Source organism: Myotis daubentonii, chromosome 10 (assembly GCF_963259705.1).
Source record: "Myotis daubentonii chromosome 10, mMyoDau2.1, whole genome shotgun sequence".
NCBI lineage: Eukaryota > Metazoa > Chordata > Mammalia > Chiroptera > Vespertilionidae > Myotis > Myotis daubentonii.
The window spans coordinates 17386749-17412656 of record NC_081849.1 but is presented as its reverse complement, the minus strand read 5'-3'; the positions used below and the strand labels follow the sequence as shown (position 1 = coordinate 17412656).

At 44.3% G+C, this 25908-nt stretch overlaps 1 protein-coding gene across 3 annotated transcripts in view; it reads left to right on the top strand.

Annotated features, from left to right (window-relative positions):
- AASS (aminoadipate-semialdehyde synthase) overlaps positions 1–20266 on the top strand; it is a 76560-nt gene extending 56294 nt beyond the window's left edge. For 2 of the 3 annotated variants that reach the window (XM_059711670.1, XM_059711669.1), the window contains 6 exons: positions 7208–7375; positions 12082–12177; positions 14420–14535; positions 15195–15283; positions 16769–16945; positions 18139–20266. In XM_059711670.1, coding sequence (XP_059567653.1) covers positions 7208–7375; positions 12082–12177; positions 14420–14535; positions 15195–15283; positions 16769–16945; positions 18139–18257 — 765 coding nt within the window. In that variant the 3' untranslated portion in view covers positions 18258–20266. Of the gene's footprint in view, positions 1–7207; positions 7376–10793; positions 10953–12081; positions 12178–14419; positions 14536–15194; positions 15284–16768; positions 16946–18138 lie in introns of those variants that run through there. The other variant, XM_059711671.1, reaches the window with a different exon arrangement.
- The last annotated feature ends 5642 nt before the right edge of the window (positions 20267–25908 follow it).

The following is a 25908-nucleotide window of genomic DNA, read 5'->3' as shown; positions in this document are numbered from 1 at the left end:
GCCAATCAATGATTCTCTCTCATCATTGATGTTTCTATCTTTCTCTCCCTCTCCCTTCCTCTCTAAAATCAATAAAATATATTTTTTTAAAAAAAGACTCCCAAGGTTGTCACAATGCATGAAGTGACCTCAGAGAACTTACAGCTGGAATGGGTGTAGCTCTTGGAATAGACGGTTTGGGGGTCAGAGAAAGATGAATTTCCACCCCAGCTGCTGTGTACCAGAATGTAAGTGCTCTCTGAGTTTGGTATTGAAACCGTGGTTTAAAGAGAACATTAAGATCATGCAGCCTGGTTTGAAAACGTATGTTTCACTAACTCCCGAGCAGTTTCTTCCCCCCTCATGGTGGGCAAGACAGACCCTGGGATGATAGCTGCCATCCGGGGAGAGCAGGTCTGAAGTATGCTGAAGTGCCACGGGGTTGAGTTGAACTTGGTGAGAGGGGTTGGGGAGAAGAAAATTAGTGGAGAAGAGAAGATGTGCTTGGCCTTGAAGGATAAGAAGCTGCCTGGCGGGTCGGATTGCTGCCACTCATTTCTTACAACAACCTTACCAGGTCCATAAGGCAGAAAGCAAGCTTAAGAAGCTTAGCCAACAGCCACAGTGCAAGAGGTTGCAAATGGCACAGCCAATCTCCAGGTCACATCGGGCTGCCTTCAGAGGTTATTCTCTGACCAGAAGGAAAGACCCAGATTTGGGGAGAAATGTGGCGGGACTAAGGATCCTCTTTACATGCTGGGACCTTGCACCGCCCTCTCCTCCCCTCCCCTCGTCCTGGCCCTGCAGGGAGTGATGACTTATGTGATCAGATGTGCACCTTAAAGATTTGCGTCTGGCAGCAGTATTACAAATTCCCAGCATACCTGTGACCCTAAGTGTGTTTTGTATACAAACAAAAGAGGAAAGTTAAATAATTTCTTTTAAAAAAATATTTTTATTAATTTCAGAGTGGAAGGGAGAGGGAAAGAGAGAAACATCGATGATGAGAATCCTGGGGATTGAGCCTGCAACCTGGGCATGTACTCTTGACTGGAATTGAACCCAGGACCCTTTAGTCCGCAGGCCGACACTCTATCCACTGAGCCAAACCAGATAGGGCTTAAATAATTTCTTTAGAAACCAGGTGAATGTTGTTACCAGCCATGGTCTTCTGAGCCGACGGTGGACAGTGTGGCTCACAGCCTTGCTGCACATTGGAGTCACGGGACAGTTTACAAAACCCGGGTGCCTGGGTCCCGTTCTCAGCGCTTCTGATTCCCCACGGTGTGGGGATGATTAAAAACTCCCAAAGTGATTCTAATCTGCAGCTGGATTTGAGAAGGACCGATTCAGTGATCAGAGGACCAGAGCTGCACATAGACTGTACTAAACAATCGATGGTGGAAAGATACACTCACAAGTTTCAGGGTATGAAACAGACCCCTGAGTTCTGGTCCAGGCGGTGGCACCTCTGACAATGTCCCCAAAGGCCAGGCAATTGAAAGGTCCCCTGGAACTCTGTCTCCTGGTGTGTAATGTGAGCACCAGTGCTCCATGTAGTTCTCCGAGTCTGTGAATCGAAGGCTTGGGCAAGAAACTCATCCTGACGTTGTCCCAACGACATGTATTTTTCCTGCCAGAGCCTGTCTCCCGATGCCCCTGTCACCTCTGCAGTCCTGGAAAAGAGACTGGCCTAACCTGTGAGTGCAGGAAAACGTCTTGCTTCATTTGGGCAAAATGCTTCAGGAGGCCATATAAGTGATAGCAATGAGGGGGTCAGGAGAGTGCTACATAAAGAACAAGGGCTTTGCCCAGCTGGTGTGGCTCACTGGATAGAGCGTTGGCCTGTGGACTAAAGGGTCCCGGGTTCGATTCCAGTCAAGGGCACATGCCCGGGTTGTGGGCTCTATCCCCAATAGAGGGCGTGCAGGAGGCAGCCAATCAATGATTCTCTCTCATCATTGATGTTTTTATCTCTCTCTCTCTGAAATCAATAAAAATATATTTAAAAAGAAAAAAGAACAAGGGCTTTGATGTCAGTTGGCCTGGCTTCGTGCTCTGGCCCGGCTGGGGCACTAGAACAATCACTTCATCGCTCTGAGCTTTGGGCTCCCGGTTGGAAGATAAACATAACACCCGTCTGCAGGGTTCCTGCCGTAGGGTTCAATGGTAGGGAAAGCTGGGGGGAAAGCAAGAGGAGATTTCAGGCAGCAGAAGTTGTATTTGTTGAATTTGAAGTTTTTCCGTTTCAGCCTGAGCTCCTTTTGTAGAAAGTGCTTTTTGCATCGCTCTGCCTCCGTGGAGGACACCGAGAGCAAACACGATGCTTTTCTTTGCTAAAATGGATACTTTTTTCAAGGTCCTGCTCAAGCTTCCTCTTGCGGGTGCCTCTTTCCCTGACCACTCCAGCCCTCACTCCCTATTCTTTTGTCTGCACTCCCACACGTTGTCTGTGTCTCAGAATCTTTCAGATGCTGTGTCATTCACTCAGCAACTCAAGTGCACCCGCCTGTCTCGCAACCCAGAAGCCTCTCTTGTGTTCTTGTCCCTCCAATCCCTCTGTGACCGTGGAGTGGCCTTACGTTATTCTCAGGATCATAAAGGAGGACCCAAGGGACCTCTGGCTTCTGCTTAAAGTTGAAGCCTCAAACTTCCCCAGCGACATAGGCAGTGGCCCATGAATTAGGATGTGTCTCCTTATCCTATTTTTTTTTAATTTAAATTCTTTATTAGTTAAGGAATTACAAATGTGTCCTCATCCCCTCCATTAAACCCCCATCCTCCCCCCGCCCCACTCATGCTCTCATCCCCCTGCTGTCCATGTCCATTGGTTTGGCTTATATGCATGCATACATGTCCTTTGGTTGATCTCTTCCCCTTACCCCCTCCCTCCCCTACTTTCCCTCTGGGGATTGATAGTCTGATCGCTGTGTCTAATCCTATTTTTAATGACACCTGATTCCCTTCTACGTCTCTGGAGACGGTGGTTGTATCTTCCCTTAGTTCTGTGCCCTCCGTGGGGAGAGGGACAGTTTCTGTAATGGTGGCGCCTGGGAATGACATGCTGAGCTTCGCCATCCCCTCCGTCAGCCTCCTCTCCCAGCTACCCCCAGCGACACACTGCGTCAGGGCCGTGCTTGCTCTGCACACACAGCTCTGAGGAGGGTTTTCTCATCCTCGAGCCGGCCTGCAAGTCAAGTTTACCTTGATGGCCGCACCCAGCCCCTCCTTTGTAGGAAATTCTGTTTCTGTAAATGTTGTCAGAAAGTATTTGTGAAATAAAACAAATGTTTAAGAATAGCTGCTGTTGCTCTCTTTGCCTGCAACCATGCTTCGTGCGATTTTCAGGCAAGGATCTGGCACAGTCCTGAATGCTGCACCTCGTCAATCGTACCCCCCTTAAGACGTCCAGAAATAAGCACAATTAAGGGTGTAGACATGGCACAGGAGAAAGAACCCAGGTAAACCTGGGTTCAAATGTGCCTGTGGGTGACTCGGCCTCAGTTTCGCCTTTGAAAAATGGGTTATTGCATGGGTTAAAGGTCATGTGTATGAGGCACCCAGTACAGTGGGTCCTAAGTGATTGTCTATATATTTCCTGTGTTATATTTCTTGTTAGTTCAATAGGTGAGCTTATCATCGATTCTCATTGCTTGGGAGATGTGTGTGTGTGTGTGTGTGTGTGTGTGTAAAAGAGTTGGACATAGAGCAACTCTGCTGGGAGTGGGTCTTGCAGCTGAGTATTGCTGAGCCAGAAAAGAAAGCATATTCTTTGTCAAATAGATAAATCATTCTTTCTGTCTTTATTTAAGTCATTAATAAAATATTAAACAAGACAGAGCTTATTAATGAATCTTATAATATGTCACTAGAAATAACAGTTCCCAGTTGATATCAAAAGATAATGATTACCCAGTAATTTTGGGGTCAAGTTGCTTTAGTATCTGCCAACCTCTAAAGGAATCATTATCATTCACCTTACATTTCCATGTTTTCTTCACAAGGGTCTCATGGTAGACTTGTGAACTAGCTGATTTCTTTCTGATTACTAAGTTGCTGGAATTTAGTCGTCTTTATTGAATTTTTCTTAAAAGTTTTTTTCTAGCCTTCAAGCAAGTAAACAAGATTTAGAATTGCTATAGGTTATAGAAATGAGATAGGTGTGAAGACCCTGAAGGTTAACACATACTTTCTTAATAAATTTTTCTATTAAAATTTAGAATTATGATAGAATGAATAAATTTGTTATAAAGAAACTAGAGGCCCGGTGCACAAAAATTTGTGCACTGGGGCGGGGGTCCCTCAGCCCAGCCTGTGCCCTCTCGCAGTCTGGGATCCCTCTGGGGATGACCACCTGATGGCTTAGGCCTGCTCCCCGGGGGATTGGGCCTAAGATGGCAATCAGACATCCCTCTGGCAGCCCGGCAGCCCTCGGGGGATGTCCATTTGCCAGCGGGGAGCAGGCCTAAACTGCAGTCGGACATCCTTAGCGCTGCTGAGGAGGCAGGAGAGGCTCCCACCACCACCGCTGTACTGGCAGCCGTCAGCCTGGCTTGTGGCTGAGCAGAGCTCCTCCCATATGAGAGCGCCCTGACCACCAGAGGGCAGCTCCTGCATTGAGCATCTGCCCCCTGGTGGTCAGTGTGTGTCATAGTGACCAGTCATTCCCAGTTGTTCTGCTGTTAGGGTCAGTTTGCATACTACCCTTTCACCATATAGGATAGAGGCCTGGTGCACAGGTGGGGGCAGGCTGGTTTGCCCTGAAGGGTGTCCCGGATCAGGGTGGGGGTCCCGCTTGGGTGCCTGGCCAGCCTAGATGAGGGGATGATGGCTGTTTGCAGCTGGTCACACCCCTTTCAGGGTGGGGGTCCCCAATGGGGTGCCTGGCCAGTCTAGGTGAAGGGCTATGGACTGTTTTCAGGCTGGCAGGTGACTGAAGCTCCCAACCTCTCCTTTCTTTCTTTTTTTTTTTTATTCTAGAATTTATTTACCTTCTATGGCTATCACTGGGATTGAGAGCCAGCTTTAGCTCTGAGGCTCAGCTCCAGCTCTGAGACCTCAGCTGCTGAAAGCAGGTATCTGGGTTTGTTTGGCTTCTATAATTGAAACACTATTGCAGCTCCAGCTCTGAGGCCTGGCTGGCTGAAAGCAGGTTTCTGGGGTTTGTTTAGCTTCTATAATTGCAACATTGTTTCTTAGAGTGCAGCTCAGAGCCCAGCAGTGGCAGGCGGGTAACCTTGGCTTCCTCTATCACTGGAGCAAGCAAACCTCCTGCTCGCTTCAGATGCCTGGCTGCCGGCCGCCATCTTGGTTGGCAGTTAATTTGCATATTGCCCTGATTAGCCAATGGGAAGTGTGTCAGAGGTACAGTTAATTATTAGATAGGCTAGCACAGAAATGGTCTCCCTGAAAATGGTTTCTGTACAATCCAGTAGAGTTTTATCGGGAAATGAAATAAGCATTCCTCACTTCTTTTAGATTCTCAGTCCTGGAGTTTTATTTTTTAATTATTTTTGAAAACACATTTTCATTGATTTCAGAGCGTAAGTGGGGGGGGGGGGGCGGAGAGAGAGAGAAACATCAATGATGAAAGAGAATCATTGATCAGCTACCTCCTGCACATCCCATACTGGGTATCGAGCCCATAACCCAGCATGTGCCCTTGACTGGAATCAAACCTGGGACCCTTCAGTTCACAGGCGGACGCTGTGTCCACTGAGCCAAACCGGCTAAGGCCAGTCCTGGAGTTTTAGATGGTGCTTGGCGTTCTGCAAAGTGAGCCTTTTAAGTGGAGAGATTCTACCAGGCCTTACCCTGGTCAGCAGAATGCATTTCCTTCTGGGCTTCCACCATAGAGAGACATACATTTCCATTTGTCTCTCCAGAACCTACCTACAGATAAGCTCTGGGAATCATTAGGTTTAGCCGAGACTTCTTTGGGTGAATTCGTCATGCAGGGTTGTTCTTTGCAGCTTTACTCACATGATCAGCAATTGTTTCCTGTGGTGCAAACAGGACAAGGTCCAGCAGCCACACCCCTTCCCTGGGAATCTCAGCCCTGGCTGTCTCATTCCAGGATGTTTTCCGTTGTCTCAAGAATGATCTTAAACCTCACCAGCTGAAAGAAAAACTTAGTCCTTTAATCAAAATTAAAGGGAAAAAATGCTCCACTGCATTTGAGTGTGTGCTAGGGGTGGGCTTTGTGTACTAGGACTACTGAGAAATTTAGAGCTTGGGCATTGGGGATTTAACTTCTCACCAGCAGTAATAGTGGGGGCAGCACTTTTTTGAGTTTCACTATATGCTCATTTGGTTGTCTTTCTTGTGAGGGGACATCTCCCCTGCTCCCTGTCCCCAACACACACTGTAGGTTGACGAGTGCAGGCTATGAGCTCTTTATAATTGCTCCAGCACAGCTCGTGGCACTTGGTGGACATTCAGGAAGTGTTTGTTCAATGAATAAAGGAGTGAATGGAGGCAGGAATTGTGTCTTATCCCTCATATTCCCTCCGCAATGAGTGGGATCCAGGCCCGCAGAGTAGGTGCTCGGCAAGCGCTAGCTATGTGAATGAAATGTCCCAGGCTGGTGCCTGGTGTGGATTCGGAAAGGGGACAGGGTAAAGCCAAAGAACAGTGAGAACATTGCCGTTGCTCTGAGCTTAGCAGCCATTTAAATGTGTATCTGTTGCTTTTAGCTTATTGTTTGCTTTAAAAAAAACCTCAAGGGGACATTATTCGGTGCCATTTAATCCGGGGGCATGAAAATATAGAGAAAACAAGATCTTAGTAAAAAATAAAATGCTTCAGTCAGATTTTCAAGTTTGAAAGAAGAGGGGAACAAGATGGGGGGAGGCTGAATTGGGCAAAGGAGGTCAAATATATGGTAGTGGAATAAGACTGGACTTTTACTGGCGAGCATGCCGTAGAGGATACAAATATCAAACGATAATGTTGTAAATCTGAAATTCATAACATATAACCAATTGTTACTCCAATAAATTTAATAAAAAATAATTAAGGTAAAGCTTGGGAGCATACGGCCTTGAGAAGTCTCATACTAGTGAAACAGCTTGAATATGGAATGCTGATTATGGTAGTTTCAGTAAAGTTTTTTCCAAAAAAAAAAATTCCCTATTGCTTTCTTTTAAAACTTCGATTTCTTTATGATGCAAATAACAACAGATGGATGCCAGGGGAACATGGTGTAACCTGTGTGCCTTTTCCTCAGGTGGTCAACGCCGAAGGGGGTGTCGCCTTTCTGGACTCGGTGACTCCCATGGATTACTACCCCGGGTTAAATTTGGAAGGCTATCCTAACAGAGACAGCACCAAATATGCTGAAATTTATGGCATTTCGTCTGCTCACACTTTGTTGCGAGGGACACTGAGATATAAGGTAAGGGGCTGTGGTTCAGATGAAACGCGTTGCCTGTTCTGATGTGAGTGATGTATACCCATCATTGTTACTAGAAATCAGAATAATTAAGATGTGGGCCACGCTGGAGTCTGTGTCCTCAGGACTCTTGATTGAGAGACATTAGGAGACAGCTCAAAATGATGTGAGCCAAAAGGGAGCTTTAGACCCAGGAGGGCGGGGGCGGGCAGAGGACTGGCTTCAGGGGTAATGAGTTTTGGGGAGTCAGGTGACCTCTCTGGGACTTGCTTTCTCTTCGCCTCTCAGCTCTGCCTTCAGGGTTTGGCTGCAGTCCCAGGCTCCCAGGGTGGCCGGATGGTGGTAGCATCCCCACCCTCTTAGGTTCAGTGAGAATGAAATGTGCATCTTTCAAAATCTAAAAATGTAATTTTGGTTTCATTAGTGCCTGAGGCCAGTGAGATGAAAGGTACCAATCAGCTTTGCCCTCTGTTTTATGTCCCTTAAGCTGAAGATGTAGTCAGCATCACTTTTCCTAAAGCAACATCTTTTTTTTTTTTTTTTTAAATAATGTATTGTTATTGATTTCAGAGAGGAAGGTAGAGGGAGAGAGAGATAGAAACATCAAGGAGGAGAGAGAACCATTGATCCACTGCCTCTTGCACACGTCCTCACCCCCTTCTTTCCCCCCTGGGGATTGAACCTGCAACCCAGGCATGTGCCCTGACCGGAATCAAACTGTGACCTCCTGGTGCATAGGTCAACCACTGAGCCATGCCTGCCAGGCCAAAGCAACATCTTTTTACCACAAAATGAGGTGTAGCTTCTAGAACAGCGGTTCCCAACCTGTGGGTCGCGACCCCTTTGGGGGTCGAACGACCCTTTCACAGGGGTCGCCTAAATATATCCTGCATATCAGATATTTACATTACGATTCATAACAGCAGCAACATTACAGTTATGAAGTAGCAACGAAAATAATTTTATGGTTGGGGATTACCACAACATAAGGAACTGTATTAAAGGGTGGCGGCATTAGGAAGGTTGAGAACCACTGTTCTAGAAGCATGAACACAAATGTTCATTACACATTTATTAATCACACAAGAGTAGTTACAAGTATGACCAGATTAAGACGATTTTATTGAAATAGTTTCCTAGGGCTATTATAACAAGTTACTATGAACTGGGTGCCATAAAACAACAGAGTTTATTTCTTCATCATTCAAGAGGTCAGAAGTCTGAAGTCAAAGTGTGGGCAGGGCAGGTACCTTCTGAAGGCCTTGAGAAAGAAACTGCCCCAGGCCTGTGAGGCTCTCCATACCTTGGTATTTAAAATCACAGCTCTGGCCTCGCCGTTCTGGCTCAGTGGATAGAGCGTCAGCCTGCGGACTGAAGGGTCCCAGGTTCCATTCCAGTCAAGGGCACATGCCCGGGTTGTGTGCTCAATCCCCAGTAAGGGGCGTGCAGGAGGCAGCCTATCAATGATTCTCTCTCATCATTGATGTTTCTATCTCTCTCTCCCTCTCCCTTCCTCTCTGAAATTTATATATATTTATATATATATAATTTATATATATTTATATATATATAATTTATATATATATAATTTATATATATTTATATATTTTAATTTATATATTTATATATAATTTATTTATATTTATATATTTTAATTTATATATATTTATATATTTAATTTATGTAATTCATATATGTTTATATATTTAATTTATACATATATATATATATATATATATATATATATGACTAAACTAAATTAGGTTCTTAAAAATAAATAAATAAAATCACAACTCTGCCATCCAGGACGCTTTCGATCCCCTTCCCTGTGTGAGGCGGTGCTGGTGGCATGCGTGTGTGAAGGGAATCCCTGAGAAAGTGACTGTGAGAGCACAGGCTATTCCGCGGTGCCGGCTCATGAAGACTGCCTTCTGGTTTGCCTCGCTTCTCCTCGAGCTCTGTTTGTCCTTAAAGAGAAGACAACCACTACATCTCTTGCTCTTTAGAGAGTGGTGGCATTTGTTGGCACGTAGCATTCACTTCCAGCATTTCTAGTTCTATTTCATGTATATTTTTATTGTGTCCTGAAATAGATGTTAAGCCCCTGGAGGGCAGGTACATGTACTGTCTGTCATGAATGGGATGTCCTCCTCACTGGCTGAGTCAACTGAGCTGCCTGTGGTGACATCCCGAGGGGATCTAGGCACCTCCGGGGCTCCACGTGCCTGGAAGCACAACAGAAGGTCTCGTCTGAATTAAAGCCAGACCAGCCCCAGCTCTGGCACATTTCTTGATTCCTATTTCGAGAGTAGTAACTTCTTGGGGGAGGTGCAGGAATTAGGGTTTTCTGTTAGCTTTAGGTATAGTTGCTTGCCAAATGTGTAGGCCCAGAAACAGAGGGTTTTAAGAGGTTTAAGAACTGAACCCAGCTCTCAAGTGCATGGCTGGGAGCCAGGCAGCCGAGCCCTGGAGGATGGAAGACGTCACAGTGTTCATGTCCACGAGGGCCACCGTCCTGCGCAATGTCAGCGACCCTTCCTCAACCTGGCCATTCTCTTGGGTGTTAGAGATGAGACACTGTCATCCCCGTGTGACGGGGACACCGCGGGTCTTAGGCACCTGCCCGTCACCTGCTGTCCTGGCAGACTCAGCTTGATCCCACCTTCCCCGGGGATCTTTTCTTAACTCCTTCTCCTGGACTCGCCTTCCCACATCTACGTGAGGTCCCCTCCTCTGCGCTCCCACGACTCTGTTTACCTCTGTCATAGCACTTAGAATATTCTACTGCAGTGTAGTCAACAGCAGTCATGTAGCTTTGCTCATTATGTACCAGGCATTTTTGTTTGTTTGTTTGACTTTCTGTTGGATTTCAGTTTCTTTGTGGGTGAGGACTGCATTGATCATCTCTGTGGCCTCAGCCCCTAGCACAAGTCTGACACATGGGAGCAATTTGCTAAGTGCTTCTTGGTGAATGAATACATACGATACATTTACTTATAGAGATGGCCATAAAAATATATTTCTGAAATTAAGAAATATCTCAGTATTTGAGATATTGGATGAAGGGATTCTAGAAGCAAGCTGGGGTGCTGCTTTTTTGTTTCTCCTGTTTGAAATATATTTGCATTGGATAGCATCAAATAAATGTGAATTCTTTAATTAGTAACCTTTAAACAGCTTGAATAATACAACCTCTCTGAAATGTGAACATTACTAGTTGGCCACACATTAAACGGTGAACTACCCGATGGCTACAGACACTTTGATATGTTAACATTTTATTGCTTCTTAAAATAATTTTACATTTTTCTCTTTCTCCTCCTGCTGCTCCTCCTGCTGCTGCTGCTGCTCCTCCTCCTCATCTTCCTCTTCCTCCTCCGCTCTTTCCACCTCTCTCTCTGCCTCTGTCTCTTAACTACAGCAGATACAAAGCCCCTTACCCCCACCCCCCATATTTGCTCACAGCATAACATACAGTTATGATCTTCAATCACTTCATCATTCAGAATCTATTCATCCAGTCACTTGTTCTCTCAGCTTGCTGATGAGATGGATAAATGGGTGAGGACACACACACACACACACACACACACACACACACACATTCTATACTACTGTTCAGAAGCTGAATAGAGAATTACAGTTTGTGTCAAGTGCCATAACAGAGATATATACAAAATGCTACAGAGGAGAAGGGAGTGCCCATTTACCTAGGGCAGTGATGGTGAACCTTTTGAGCTCGGCATGTCAGCATTTTGAAACACCCTAACTTAACTCTGGTGCCATGTCGCATATAGAAATTTTTTGATATTTGCAACCATAGTAAAACAAAGACTTATATTTTTGATATTTATTTTATATATTTAAATGTCATTTAACAAAGAAAAATCAACCAAAAAAATGAGTTTGCGTGTCACCTCTGACACATGTGTCATAGGTTCGCCATCACTGACCTAGGGGCTCAATAGGTTTGCTGAGCTTGATCGGAAGGGAGGAGTAAACATTTCCTTGATGGAGAAGAGGGCTCCCCATTCCAGGCACAGGGCCAGTGTGCACAGAGGCCCAGGTCTCTGAAGAGCACCATTCCACTCGGGGAATGGTGAGTGGTGGAGATGATGATAGTGAGTAGGCTAGAGGGGCATATTGGGATGGATTTTATGTAATAGGCCAAGGACTTCAGACTTCTCCTGAAGATAATGAAGAACACATGAGGAATTTTTATCAGAGTTATGACATTTTAGAAAAATCTTTCTGGTCTACTTTCCCCCCTGCTCTGTATAGGCATTAGAATGGTGGCTCTTAATCATTAGAATGGATTACCTGCTTTGGGGAGCTATTCTTAAAACGTCCTTCTTCCATTAGGAGCGAGAACAACTGTTCTATTGAATACTGTTTGCTGAACTGAAATTTGACGCAGAAGGAAATTGCCTTCCTGCTGCCAGAGAATACCACTCGATGGCCCCAGAAACAGCAGTCAGCACCCCAGTCTCTCAAGGCCGCTTATGTAAACAGTGGAATTGTTGCTGACACTATTGATTTTGTTTTGAACCTGAAGGAGGCTGCATCCACAGGAGCCACGCAGAGGCAGATGACTGCTTTCAGCCTGTGTTCTGAACAAGTTGTAAACATAGAGCCCTCTTTCCAAAAACACTTAAAATTGTTTTTTGAAGAGAAAATTTTCATACACTGCTTAATCCTTCTCCTTGCAGGGATATGCCAAAGCCTTGAATGGACTGGTGAAACTGGGTCTTATAAACAGAGATGCATTTCCAGCACTTCGACCCGAGGGCAAGCCTCTCACCTGGGTGAGTAATTCCACAATGATATGCATTCTGACTGGTTAGGTTTGAACTTGGTTTGGGCCAGCTAAAGAGCCCATGTGTGGCTTACCCGCAGCAAGGTAAGCCCTAGCCCAAGGCCCCTTTCCTGTTATGGGAGGATGGAGGCAGGATGGAGAGAGCTTGGAGGCTGACTCCGGGCCTATTTCCTCAGTAACTTCTAGCACTTGGTGGCTCCCTCACTCCAGGAAGAGATGGACTTGTCCTCTGCACTGGGCTCTGGGCTCTACCACTGGTCTCCGTGGTGACCCAGTGGGAGGAGTTAAGTCTGGGCCTCCTGCCACTGATAGCACAGGAGGGCTGCTGGTACCACAGAACCGATTCCTGACCCGCGAATCCCAGCAGTTCTTTCATTCGGCCATTTGTACCCAAGCGTAATTTGAGCTTTCAGTTCCCCAGTTCACTCCACATCTGTGTTGTATTAAAATCAATTAAAATTGGAAGATTTCCCCCCAGGTGGCTCAGTTGGTTGGGTGTTGTCCCGTGCATGAAAAGGTTGCTGTTTTGATCCTGTGTCAGGGCACGTGGTTTCAGGCTCGAACCCCTGTAGGGGTCATGCAGGAGGCAGCCAATTAATGGTTCTCTCTCACATCGATGTTCCTTTCTCTCTCCCTCTCCCTTTCACTCTCTAAAAAAATCAATTAAAAAATCTTTTTGAAAAATCCTAGAGGTTCAGTGTTGGAAGGGACTTTGGAGGCTTGGAACTAAATGTAAAGTAGAGCTTCCACTATCTGCTAGGAATTAACTTGTTACTCGCTGGTCATCCAACTTAATGTGCTCATATTCCAATAGAAATGCCAGAAATTTATCATAGGAGAAAAGGATCCATATTGCCAATCTTTATAAGTCTCCCCAAAGAAACTTTGGCATTCTTGTTGGTCAGTTGCTTTTTAATTCAGTTATTTTGTGTGTCTGAGAGTCTTTCCAATTCAAGTCTTACCATCCACAAATGTGCTGGTTGGACAGAAGTGAATAAGTATCTAGAGGGTGAACATGGGCGTGAGGCAGTTGCATTGGGGAGGCTGGTACAGGTATTCTTAGAGCTGGTCCAAGTATCTTGGTAGCTACAGTCTAGAGCAGGGGTGGGCAAACTTTTTGACTCAAGGGCCACAATGGGTTCTTAAACTGGACCGGAGGGCCGGAACAAAAGCATGGATGGAGTGTTTGTGTGAACTAATATAAATTCAAAGTAAACATCATTACATAAAAGGGTACTGTCTTTTTTTTTTTTTTTTTTTTTTTTTAGTTTTATTCATTTCAAACAGGCCGTAGTTTGCCCACGGCTGGTCTAGAGTAAGGACGGACAAACATTTTTTTTAAAGACCAAATTAAAAATATATTTGGCTTTATGGGCCAGCGATGTCTGTCAGACTATTCAATTCTGACACAGACAATAGATCAACACATGAGCAGGTTTTACTAGTAATAAAACTTTTTACTTGCAAAGCCAGGTGGTGAGCCAAATTTGACCTGTGAACCAGTTTGTTTATCCTTCACCAGGGGTGGGGCCACTTGAATATTTATAATATCATTTGCAGGCCATACAAAACTATCAACTTAAAAATTAGCCTGCTATAGTTGGTCAAACATTTAATTATCTCACCCCTATGCCTTGGCAGGGCCAGACTGAATGACTTAGTGGGCCTTCTACGGCCTGAGGGCTGGACATTCCCCACCCCTGCAATCTAAAGCATAATTTTTCCCTTGAGAGACTGAAAAAAAACTCTTGTCTAGAAAGTAGAAAAAGCTACGGCCACTGTTTAAGTTTTCTTCTTTGGGATTTTATTATCTGCAAGGTCTTTTTCATCTCTGGAACCTACAAAATAACTTTGGTTGCTACTAGAAACCAAAGCAATAAGCCACTTCATTCTGGCCAAAATGGATGGCTGGAGGGTGAGGGGGGAATGGGTGAAAAAGTGATGGAGAGGATACGCAAAGACCGGATATGTGATGTCATTATGATCCCATCTGTTTAGTACTGATTTAATGTTATGGCCCTTCTTTTATTGCTGAAATATCATTCTGGAACTCCGTGCATTTATTGATGTGTGGGTGTGCAGACTCATGTGTATGCACATGTATGCGTTACAGTTTACTATTTCTAATTTAATTTTAGGTGCATTTGAGGTCCAATGTCTTAACAAAATACTTTCTCAACTTGTTTATTCTATTAGGAACTTAGAGTTTTCATTTTTGTTTTTCTAACCAGAAAGAGCTCCTGTGTGATCTAGTTGGGATTCCGCCCTCCTCCACGCAGGACGCGCTTAAGGAAGCTGTCTTGAAGAAACTAGGCGGAGACAGCACCCAGCTGGAGGCTGCTGATAGGTAAGCACCCACCAGTCAACGCAGAGCTAACTATTGGATAGATGATCCCTTAATCCTTTTCCATCAAAGAAAGGTCAGAATAAAACCAAACGTTTTACATTGCCTTTGGCTAATTTGCTGCTCTAGTGCTGGCCTGTTTTAGAGAGATTAACATATACCATGGTCGTGTGGGGGTGAGATGTTGATTGAGAGAGAAATTCAATGGCAATTATAACTTGGGAAATACTTATTTTGAGACACTTTACTACTCAGTACTCAAGACAGGTGGGATTTTTTTTTTCTCCTCTGGAGAATCACCCAGTCGTTTTCCAACTGTTTTAAAACATTTGTTCACACAACAGTGGCACATTCTGCTGTCATCCTTAATGTGGGAGAACTAACCCGTGAGAGAATCTCATAAAAAGCTTTGCAATAGCGTGGATTTCCAATGTGTTGGTTCTGCTCCAGAGAGTGCTGCCCGGGAGAGTCTGGGGATGATTCTAAAGGTTGTAACATGACTGTTGTTATTATTATTTTACAATTTAGGAGAGTCCGATGCCTTGAACTGTCATTTTGTGATTCTTCCCTTCAAGGTGAAATCCACAGAGGGCTCCCTCTGCTTCCCAAGTGGGAATGTGCACAGGCCTTGTACTAACGCAGCCATCTCTTGTGCTCCTCAGGTTGGGCTTGCTTGGGGATGAGCAAGTCCCTCGGGCAGAGTCTGTTGTGGATGCACTTTCCAAGTATTTGGCCATGAAACTTTCCTACGGTAAGCCATTGGCCATTAGCTGAACAGCTCAGAAGAAGAAACATACGATGTAGTCAGTATAACCAGCAAATTATGTTAGGGGGCTGGAGCCAAGCAGTAGGAATGGGGTGGTATGATATGAGGGAAAGAGCTCTTGACTTTTTTCAGAGGGAAAATTGAGAGAACTATAAAGTAAGACTGAATTTGGGCCCAGCCAGTGTGGTTCAGTGGTTGAGCATCATCCTATGAACCAGGAGGTCACGGTTCTATTCCCAGTCAGAGCACTTGCCTGGGTTGTGGGCTCGAGCCCCAGTGAGGGGCGTGCAGGAGGCAGCTGATCAATGATTCTCTCTCATTGTTGATATTTTCTTTCTTTCTTTCTCTTTCTTTCTTTCTTTCTTTCTTTCTTTCTTTCTTTCTTTCTTTCTTTCTTTCTTCTTTCTTTCTTTCTTTCTTTCTTTCTTTCTTTCTTTCTTTCTTTCTTTCTTTCTTTCTTTCTTTCTTTCTTTCTTTCTTTCTTTCTTTCTCTTTCTTCCTTCCTTCCTTCCTTCCTTCCTTCCTTCCTTCCTTCCTTCCTTCCTTCCTTCCTTCCTTCCTTCCTTCCCTAATGTTTTTATTGATTTCAGAGAGAGAAGGGAGAGGGAGGGAGAGAAACATCCATGGGCTGCCTCCTGTAGGCCCTCTACCGGAGACAGAACCCACAACCCCACCTATGCCTGGAGATGGGATCAACCATGACCTCGTGGTTCATGGGTCAACGCTCAGCCACTAAGCCAAACCTGCTGGCTCTTTTTATTTTTTAATGGGGCTACTGGGAAATTTTAAATTACATACTTTGCTCACAGTCTATTTCTGTTGCATAGCGCTGCGCTATAGGTTAAAGAATTCCGGATTCAAGTCTCCAGCCTGCACCCCAGCTAGAGTTATAGAGCCATACATAGTTCAGCTATCTAAGTGGTGCCTGTCTAATGATCATCTCTAATACAGAACTCTTCATTTCCACACACACATCCTCACCCCAAACCTGTTTCTGCCCACTCTGACCCATCTCAGTGAATTACCTAAGCATCCTTCATTGTTGATGTTTCTCTCTCTCTCCCTCTTCCTTCCTCTTTCTCTAAAATAAATACTTCTTTTTAATAAAAAGAATGAACTTGGGTAATATGTAAAAGGAAAATATTATTAGTTTTACTTGTAATTTTTAGCTCATTTGGAAAAACTGCAGGAGCATTTTTGAGAGAAAGTGGATGGCCGCCGTGGTAGAGCCCTCGTGCCTGTACCCGGCTGTAGTGATGGTAACCTGGATAGCAGACTGTGATTTGAGTCATCATTTCCTTGGATTTTCCAATGGGTCTCTGAGCTACAAAGCAGTATGGCTAGTTGTCTAAGAACCATATCTAAGGGGAGGGAGACTTGTGAGAGAAAAGGGCAGCAGCAGGAGAGGAAATACAATATTGGGGTTGTAATGACGGTGGCATTTTATAATGTCCGCTTACTTACTTTAAGGTCCTGGAGAGAAAGATATGATTGTGATGAGAGACAGCTTTGGAATCAGACATCCTTCTGGGCATTTAGAAAATAAAACTATTGACCTTGTGGTTTATGGAGACATCAATGGCTTTTCAGCCATGGCTAAAACTGTGGGGTTCCCCACCGCGATGGCAGCCAAGATGTTGCTAGATGGTAAGTTCTTTCATCTCCTTATCATCTTCAAGTCATTCGGTGCCTGGGCATCCAATAACTATTTTTGAATATGACACTGCGTTCACTAAAAGTGAGCCATCTCAGAAGATCCAGGTGCGGGCTGACTGGGAGTGACTCCGTGGGAATGACAAACATGGGCTTTGGAGTTAGTACCGCCTTCTCTCCCAGCTCAGTCATAGATGGCTGAGCGATGAGGTGCAAATTACTCAGCATCTCTGAGCCAGAGTTCCCTCATCTTCAAACTGGGGATCGTCATCGCCGATTCATAGGGTTGTTGTGATGCTAAAGTGAAATAATACGTAAAGCTCCTACCACGTGGTGGGGCCTCCAAGCAATGTGAACTCCCTTTCTTTTTTATATATATATATTTGGGAGGTTGTAACACTGAAATAGCAAAGGGCATTCACTTCCAGGTCTTCGAACATAGAGACCAGGTTTTATTTTATTTTTTAATTTTGTTTTTTTACTGTGAAGCACTCGCTTTATTGAGACCATGTTTTATTAATCTTCATGTCTCAGTATGTTATGAGTACTCAATAAATATTTTGAACAGAATGAATTCAAATTTTAACTCTTCACTCTTCCCTGAAGATCATGTATAAGTTCAAGTAAGCATTACCTCTGAACACAGTGCCCCATTTGGCCCATGTGTAAGTGTGAGGAGAGTAGAAAACATCAAAGCATATCAATGTCAAATGATGACAAGATGTATCTACAATAGCATCTCAGCTAATATCACGTTAAACCACGTACTTAGTTATTGCGGAACAAGGGTGATGACGTGATGAAGGATGAGGTAATAATGGCCTTTAAGGAATGTGTCCAGACTTACTGTTTCAGCAACAGACAGACACCCATGCCCAAATAACCAGGTGGGCTTTAATTCGTTCTGTTGGGTATTATGCTTTTAAATAAAATGAAATCAGCAAATAAAGGGGTTAATGCAGTCAAGTGTATAAATTCTGACACTATCCCTAAGTCCAGTTGTGTTTTTAATCTAAAATTGATTAAGTAATAATTTAGTAGGGGACATTTAAGCAGCTATTTTAAAAATGTTTAGGCCTCCAATAATTCATTGACTCTGACTTGACTGTTATATGGAGACCCTTGTTGCAGAAATGAGCATTTAATACCACCTTTAAAATGGTAACTACAAATTAATTTTCTTTCAGGTGAAATTCATGCTAAAGGCCTAATTGGACCCTTTTCAAAGGAGATCTATGGACCAATATTGGAGCGAATTAAAGCAGAAGGCATTATCTATACAACACAGAGCACAATCAACCCTTAATTGAGAATTATATTTTACTTTTATCTTCCCAAGCAATACAGCTCTGAACATTTGTGCAACAAACATGTTTGCTACAGTACTATTTTAAAGTATAAAACATATATTTTGATTGTCATTACAATGATGTTTTTGAAATATAAATCTCTATTTTCTTATGCAAATATTTGGAACAGGATATGCCAGTAATTACCAGAGAACTTTAATAATTCTATCATGTATTTTTTCACATGTGTGTAAAAGTGATGATGATTGTATTATTTGTTAATTTATTGTGCAACTGTTTTCCTACAAGAATATATTTTCCTATATTCAGCAGATGAAGTTTCATCTTTTTAGATAGAAAATATTTCCTCAACATCACAGAAATGCAAAGGATCCTAAAAGACTACTACAATGATATGCCAGCAAATTGAAAAACCTAGAAAAAATGGATAAATTTTTGGAAACATACACCTTCCAAGACTGAGTTATGAAGAAATAGAAAATCTGAGTAGACCAATTATAGGTAATAAAATTGAGTCAGTAAATTAAAAACTTCCCCCAAAGTCCAGAATCTGATGGCTTCCCAGGTGAATTCTACCAAGCATTTAAGAAGCATTAACACTTACCTTTCTCAAATCATTCCAAGAAATTGGAGAGGAAGGAACACTTCCAAACTCATAGGAATAGATTGAGAGTCCAGAAATAACTCTCACATTTATGGTCAATAGATTATTGGAAAGGTTACTAAGACAGTTTACTAGAGAAAAATAGTGTTTTTATCTATTGGTGCTGGAACTGAATATCTACATGCTTAGAAATGAAGTTGGACCCTTACCTCACAGCACATATAAAAATTAAGTCAAAGCGAACCAAGGGCCTAAATATAAAAGCAAACACAATAAAACTATTAGGAAAAATTATAGGCATAAATCTTCATGACCTTGATTTTATGGCAATAATTTCTTAAATAAATGAAACCAAAAGCACAAGAAACAAAAGGAAAAGAAGATTGGACATCATCAGAATAAAAAACCTTTGTGCTTCCAAGGGTACCATCGAAAAAGCAAAATGACAATTCAAAGAATGAGAGAAAATGTTCGCAAATCATATATCAGGTAAGGGAGGAACTTGTATTTAGAATACATAAAGAACTACTATAACCCAATAAAAAGACAAAGATCCCAAAGTAAAGAAATGGACAAAGGATCTGAATTGACAGTTCTCCAAAGAAGATAAACAAAAGGCTATCAGCACATACAAAGATGCTCAACATCATTAGCTATCAGAGAAATGCAAATCAAACTTACAACGAGGCATCACTTCATACTCACCAAGATAGTTGTAATAAAAGCATGCTGGTGAGGATGTAGAGACACCGGAAGCCCTCATAAAGGCCTGATGGAAATGCAAAATGGTGCCGTTGCTTTGGAAAACAGTTCAGCGCAAAGGCTAAACATAGTTACCATATGGCCCAGCAATTCCACTCTTAGGTATATACACAAGAGAAGTGAAAACATACCATGTCCATGCAAACTTGTAAAGAAATGTTTGTAACAGCATTATCCATGATAGCCAAAAATGAAAACAATCCAAACGTTAGTCAACTAATAAATGCATAAACAAAAGGTGATGTATTCATACAATGGAATATTTGACAATAAAAAAAATACATGAATTACTAATACAGGCTACAAGATGGATGGACCTTGAAAGCATTGTGCGAAGTGGAAGAAGCCAGACAGAAAAGGCCACATAGATGATTTCATTTATATAAAATGTCCAGATTAGTCAAATCTGTATGTAGAGAAACTAGATTAGAGGTTACTTAGAGTTGGAGGTGAGCGGAAGTAACTACTGATGAGTTGGGGGTTCCTTTTTGGGGTGATGAAAATGTTGTACAGTTGATTGTGGTAATGGTGGATAATTCTGAATATCCTAAAAAAAAATCACTGAGTTATATACTTTGAATATACATTGTATGAGATGTGAATTAGATCTCAAGTTGTTATAAAAGAGATTCGATTACACTTTGTTGGCTCCTTGGGAAAAACATTATATATAACTAATAAAAATTTTATAATTAGTTATACAGATAAACTAAATACCTGTTTGACTTTCACTGATTGTGCTCATATCCTGGCATCTAAAACTAATTCCACCCTCGAAATAGCAGAGATTAGATGTGAAGTATATGAAAGTCGAGCAAACATCTATGCTATTTGAAAGGATCAAAGTTGATTTAAGGCCTGGTCCTACCTATCACAAATATGTACTATATGGAGAGCAACAATCTGTTAATAAGTAAAGACATTCTGTTATGGAAGTGTTTACCTCAGCATTGAGTTTAACATAATGAATTTGGAAATAGAACTTGATTCCACCTCCAACCTTGAAGAGTGCCCTGATGGAATGGGAACCAGGGAACTAGAACTTTGCATGGGAGTGGGAACTTGTTGAGATCTCGATATAATGAACTGCTTTGGGTCTTATGATAACAGTGATAAAGGGGATGAGATCGCAGGGCTGGTTTAATGTCAGCGCTAGAAAAGGAAATGGCAGTAAGCGCCAGAAAAGAAATTGGCCTTCAGTAACAAACTTTCCAACAGAAATTTCAATAATAACGATGGTGGTGGTAGGATCTGGGGATGGATGGATAGCTTACAGTTAATAAGCATATGACTCTCTCAGAGGGTCAGGAAACTTATATGGTAAATAAATATTTTAGGCTTTGAAGGCTAAGGGTTGTCACAGCTGCTATTTTCTGCCTTTGTCGTGTGAATGCAGCCATTGATGGCACCTAAATGAGTGGACATGATTGGTACCATTAAAACTCAGGTGATGGGCCGAGTTGGCCCTTGAGCCATAGTTTGTGAACCCATGGTCTAACCATGTTGGTAGGCTTAATGTCCACATCTTCCAGATCTTTCTACCTTTTTGGCCTCTTTCAGATTCTATTTTCTATTGTCCATTTTTCCTTGTCCTTGAGATAGTAGACCTGGGCCTCTGAGAAGCACTGTGATTAGTTGTCCAATATGCTAGTTGTTTTCTTCTACATGAAATGAGGATAACAGAGACTCACAGGATGGTTATAAAGGTTAATGAGAGAATAAAAGCCTCTTACCTAGTAGATGTTCCAAAAGATTAGCATTCCCTCTTTAGCAATAACATTTTTGCCTGAAGTTTATGTTAAAGTTAGTGAGATTTTAGCTTTGAGGTGTTTTTTTTTTTCAATCTTTTGGATAACTTTGGAGGACTCCTCAAACATCCATGCTGCTTAAATGAACTACAGGTGTATCTGCTCCACAAGAATCTTAAAGTGTCATAAAGTAGAAAGGACCAAAATAATAATTTGGCCAGGCTCTGATGTTGCAGAAGAGAAAATGTGTCTTACAAAGTTAAATGACTTGAAATCTCTTCTATTTATATCACATCCTAGGGGCCCAGTGCACGAATTCATGCACCTTGGAAGAAACTGTGGGCCGCAAGGCTACAGTGGGCACAGGGGCGGGTCTCGGCCCATCCTCTGCACGTCCACCCAGCCCCTCCCACCGCGGCCCTCAGTCCCCTCCCTGCTGGCAGTCCCGCTCCTACCGCTGCCACTCGCACCTGCTGATGGCGCCAAGCGATCAGGACCGAAGCTGGTGCCAGCAGCGGGTGTGAGCAGAGGCTCTGGCGCCAGCAGTGGTGTGAGCAGCAGCTCTGGTGCTGGCAGCAGGTGTGAGTGGGGCTGTCGCCGGCAGTGGGTGCGAGAGGCAGCTGCTGGCCCCGATCGTCCCTCAGGAGCAGGGGGAGATGGAGAAGCCTCTCGCACCCACCGATGGTGTGCTGTCAGCAGGTACCAGAGGCGGCTGCCGGCCCCAGCAGTGGGTGTGAGTGGGGCTGGCACCAGCAGCAGCTGTGAGTGCCGGGCAGGACCGTGGCTCAGTGCGGGAACAAAGAATTTTCAGTAACCACCAGAGGCTCGCCCAGATGACAGCAACTGGTGCCCCTGCTCACCCGCTTCACCATCCTGCTGCAGCCGATGCCCGCCATCTTCTGCGCATGCCCCTTGGTGGTCAGCGCACATAGCGACCGGTTGTTCAGTTGTTCCGTAATTTGGTCTATTTACATATTAGGGTTTTATATATATACTAGAGGCCCGGTGCACAAAAATTTGTGCACTCGGGGGGGAGGAGGGGTCCCTCAGCCCGGCCTGTGCCCTCTAGCAGTCTGGGACCCCTCGGGAGATAACGACCTGCTGGCAGAGGGCAGGCCCAATCCCTAGGTACAGCCCCTGGTCGGGCTCAGAGCAGGGCCAATTGGGGAGTTGGGGCGCCGCCCCCTGTCACACTCAAGGCAGGGTCGATGGGGAGGTTGTGGAGCAACCCACTGTCACGCACAGAGCGGGGCCCATCAGGGGGTTGAGGAGCTCCCCCCTGTCACACACAGAGCAGGGCAGATCAGGGGGTTGGGGCGCCGCCACTCTCACACTCAGGGCAGGGCCGATGGGGAGGTTATGGCTCTACCCCGTCACACACAGAGCAGGGCCCATGGGGGGGGGGGAGCTCCCCCCTATCAGGCACAGAGCAGGGTGGATAGGGAGGTTGTGGCCCCGCCCCCTGTCACACACAGAGCCGCAGGGCGATCAGGGGGTTTGGGCGCTGCCCCCTGTCACGCTGATCCCAGTGCCGGGAGGCCTCGTGGCTCCGCTGATCCCGGTGCTGGGAGGCATATTACCCTTTTACTATATAGGGTAGAGGCCTGGTGCACGGGTGGGGCCGGCTGGTTTGCCCTGAAGGGTGTCCTGGATCAGGGTGGGGGTCCCCACTGGGGTGCCTGGCCAGTCTGGGTGAGGGGCTGAGGGCTGTTTTCAGGCTGGGGGTGACTGAAGCTCCTTTTTCCCCTTTTTTTTTTAAAATTCTGGGCCAGCTTTAGCTTGAGGCTCGGCTCCAGCTCTTCGGCCTCTGCGGCTGAAAGTAGGTTTCTGGCCTTTGAATACAATGTTGCGAATCTGCTGGCTGAAGTTGGGCGTATTTGTTACAATGTTTCTTAAACTGCCAGCTCAGAGGCCTGCAGACGCAGGCGGCAACTGTTGGTTTCCTCCGTCACTGAAGCAAGCAAGCCTCATGTTAGTTTCAAGCTGCCTGGCTGCCGGCCGCCATCTTGGCTGACAGTTAATTTGCATATCTCGCTGATTAGCCAATGAAAAGGGTATCGGTCGTACGCCAATTACCATGTTTCTGTTTTATTAGTGTAGACTAGGGGCCCAGTGCACGAAATTCGTGCACTGGGTGTGGGGGGGGGCGTGTCCCTCAGTCCAGCCTGCCCCCTCTCACATACTGGGCGCCCTCAGGCGTTGACCCCCATCACCCTCCAATCGCAGGATCGGCCGCTTGCCCAGGCCTGACGCCTCTGGCTGAGGCGTCCGGCCCGGGCAGCGGGGACCCACAGCTGCAGCGGCCCTGCGATCGTGGGCTTCGCTTTAGGCCCAGGCAAGGGACCCCTAGCTCCTGGGACTGCCAACTTTGACCGTGCCCAGCTCCCATCGCTGGCTCCACCCCTACTTCCTGCTATCACTGGCCAGGGCGGCAAAGGCACCTGATTCTCTGATCATGGCTGGGGGGCAGGGCAAAGGCGGCCCCAGGGCTGCCTTTGCCCTGCCCCCCAGCTCTTAGCTCCCCCCTGGGTTTCCAATCACTGTCAGTGGCAGGGGGCTTCTTCCTGCTTTCCCTTTCGCCTCCCTGCATTGTGCCTACATATGCAAATTAACCGCCATCTTGTTGGCAGTTAACTGCCAATCTTAGTTGGCAGTTAATTTGCATATAGCCCTGATTAGCCAATGAAAAGGGTAGCTCGTACGCCAATTACCATTTTTCTCTTTTATTAGTGTTGATATTTCTATGTGTTCCAGCTTGCTTTCTGGGGATTTTTCATTTTCTTTCTGAGCATCCTTTTTACTGATGGTATTCATGGTTATTGGTGGCATTTGCTGGTCTCCTTTGCCCAGGCATGTATGGATGTCTATATTGATGGCCCTTTTCTAGCAGCTTTTTCTGAAGAGGTCTTTCTACTATTTTTAAGTAGATGTTGCTGAATCCCAAGATTTTTACCTCTGTTATCTCCCAGAGCTTACTGCCACAGCTTCTGTAAGACAGTACAGCCACACTGCTTGGGGGTGGGGTTTGTTTTGCCCTCACCATAATGGCAACCCAAGGCCTTCGTGGGGACCCTCCCCAAGGACCTGAACTGCGGATCAATCACAGAGGGAAGCAGCACTTATACTGCAATAACTTTTGGTTTACAGGTAATGTGCTCCTTTACTTGACACCAAGGGCAACGGGAGACGAGATTTGGGAGTCCAAGGGGCAGCAGGGCTCTGTAGTTCCATTTTTTTGTCTGAAATTCCAACGCCCAACAACAGACAGCCATGCACAGAACCCCATACCCTGTCAGTCATCTGCTGGCTCACTGTTCACTCTCCTTGCCCTGCTGGACTGCCCTCTGCAACTTTCTGCTCCTTCATGCCTAAGGCAGTGCCTGCCATCTCCAGCTTCCTCCCCTCATCTTTCTTTTTATTCCCAGTTGTCCATCTTTAGATGCTTCAATTGGCGGGTCTCTCGGGCTTGCCTCTCTATTGAATAGGGAATTCTTTGTTGAATTAGAGTTGGTTAACTCGCTGAAATTTCAGTGGGAGAAGCCAAGGGGATCTCTCACGCTGCCATTCCTCTGACATCACTCTTGTTTTTCTTTTAGGAAATGATAACCTTAGAAAAACTTGTTCATTATAATTTAATGACAAGGATGTCTAGATTCTTTAAACTGGTGTAGTGTGTTTCATTTACATGCCTTAACATTTAATACCACCTACTCACATGCCAATATTGAGCCAATGAGGTTACCTCTAATGTACCAGATTATTTTGCAATTGGCAAGTGAGTGAATAATATTAAATCATTTTAAATTTTATAACAAAAACTTTTATTTTGACAAATGTGTAGATTTTCCTTCCCACTTTTTCTAAAAAGTTAATTTCAATTCAATAAATGCTTAGTATGTCTGATTCTGTGTGCTATTTGTGAGTTGGATTTAATTCTAAGAAAATATTTTAAAATGTTTCTGCTTTTAAGGAGATCTTATTTTCCATGTTTTGTATAGTAGATAACTGGTATGAGTCTTTTAAAGTGCTAACAAATTAGGGGGATTCAGATCAGAAATATGAAAATTAAGTAAAATCCTTATGGTGTGATACTAAGTAGTATATACATGTATTAAATGTTTGTATTCATTTTATATGAAGAAGCAGTTGCCATAAATTCTCAGGGAGTATAATACTGGAAGGATAGAATTTATGGTTCTGGTGCATTTAACTAAATAGCTGGATTATGTTCATTCTTAATACTTTCATGAGGGCACAGTTTCCAGTTATCAAAGCAGGCTGGTTACCCGTGATTCCCTGTTTTGTTGCACTTGGGCTCCCCACAGCTGCTGGGTCCTGTTGATTTACCGTCACCTAAGTTTCCAAACCAGCTTAGCTTGTCCCTGACTGGCAAATCTAACTCTCAGTTTGCTTCTCAACTAAAATTTCTCAACATTTCTTGGTATGTGGTGCCCTTAGCTTCCCGGTAACATTTTCCTAGCTCCACTAAGCCAAAAGATGTACGTAATGGTTCCCTTTATTATGTAATCAGGT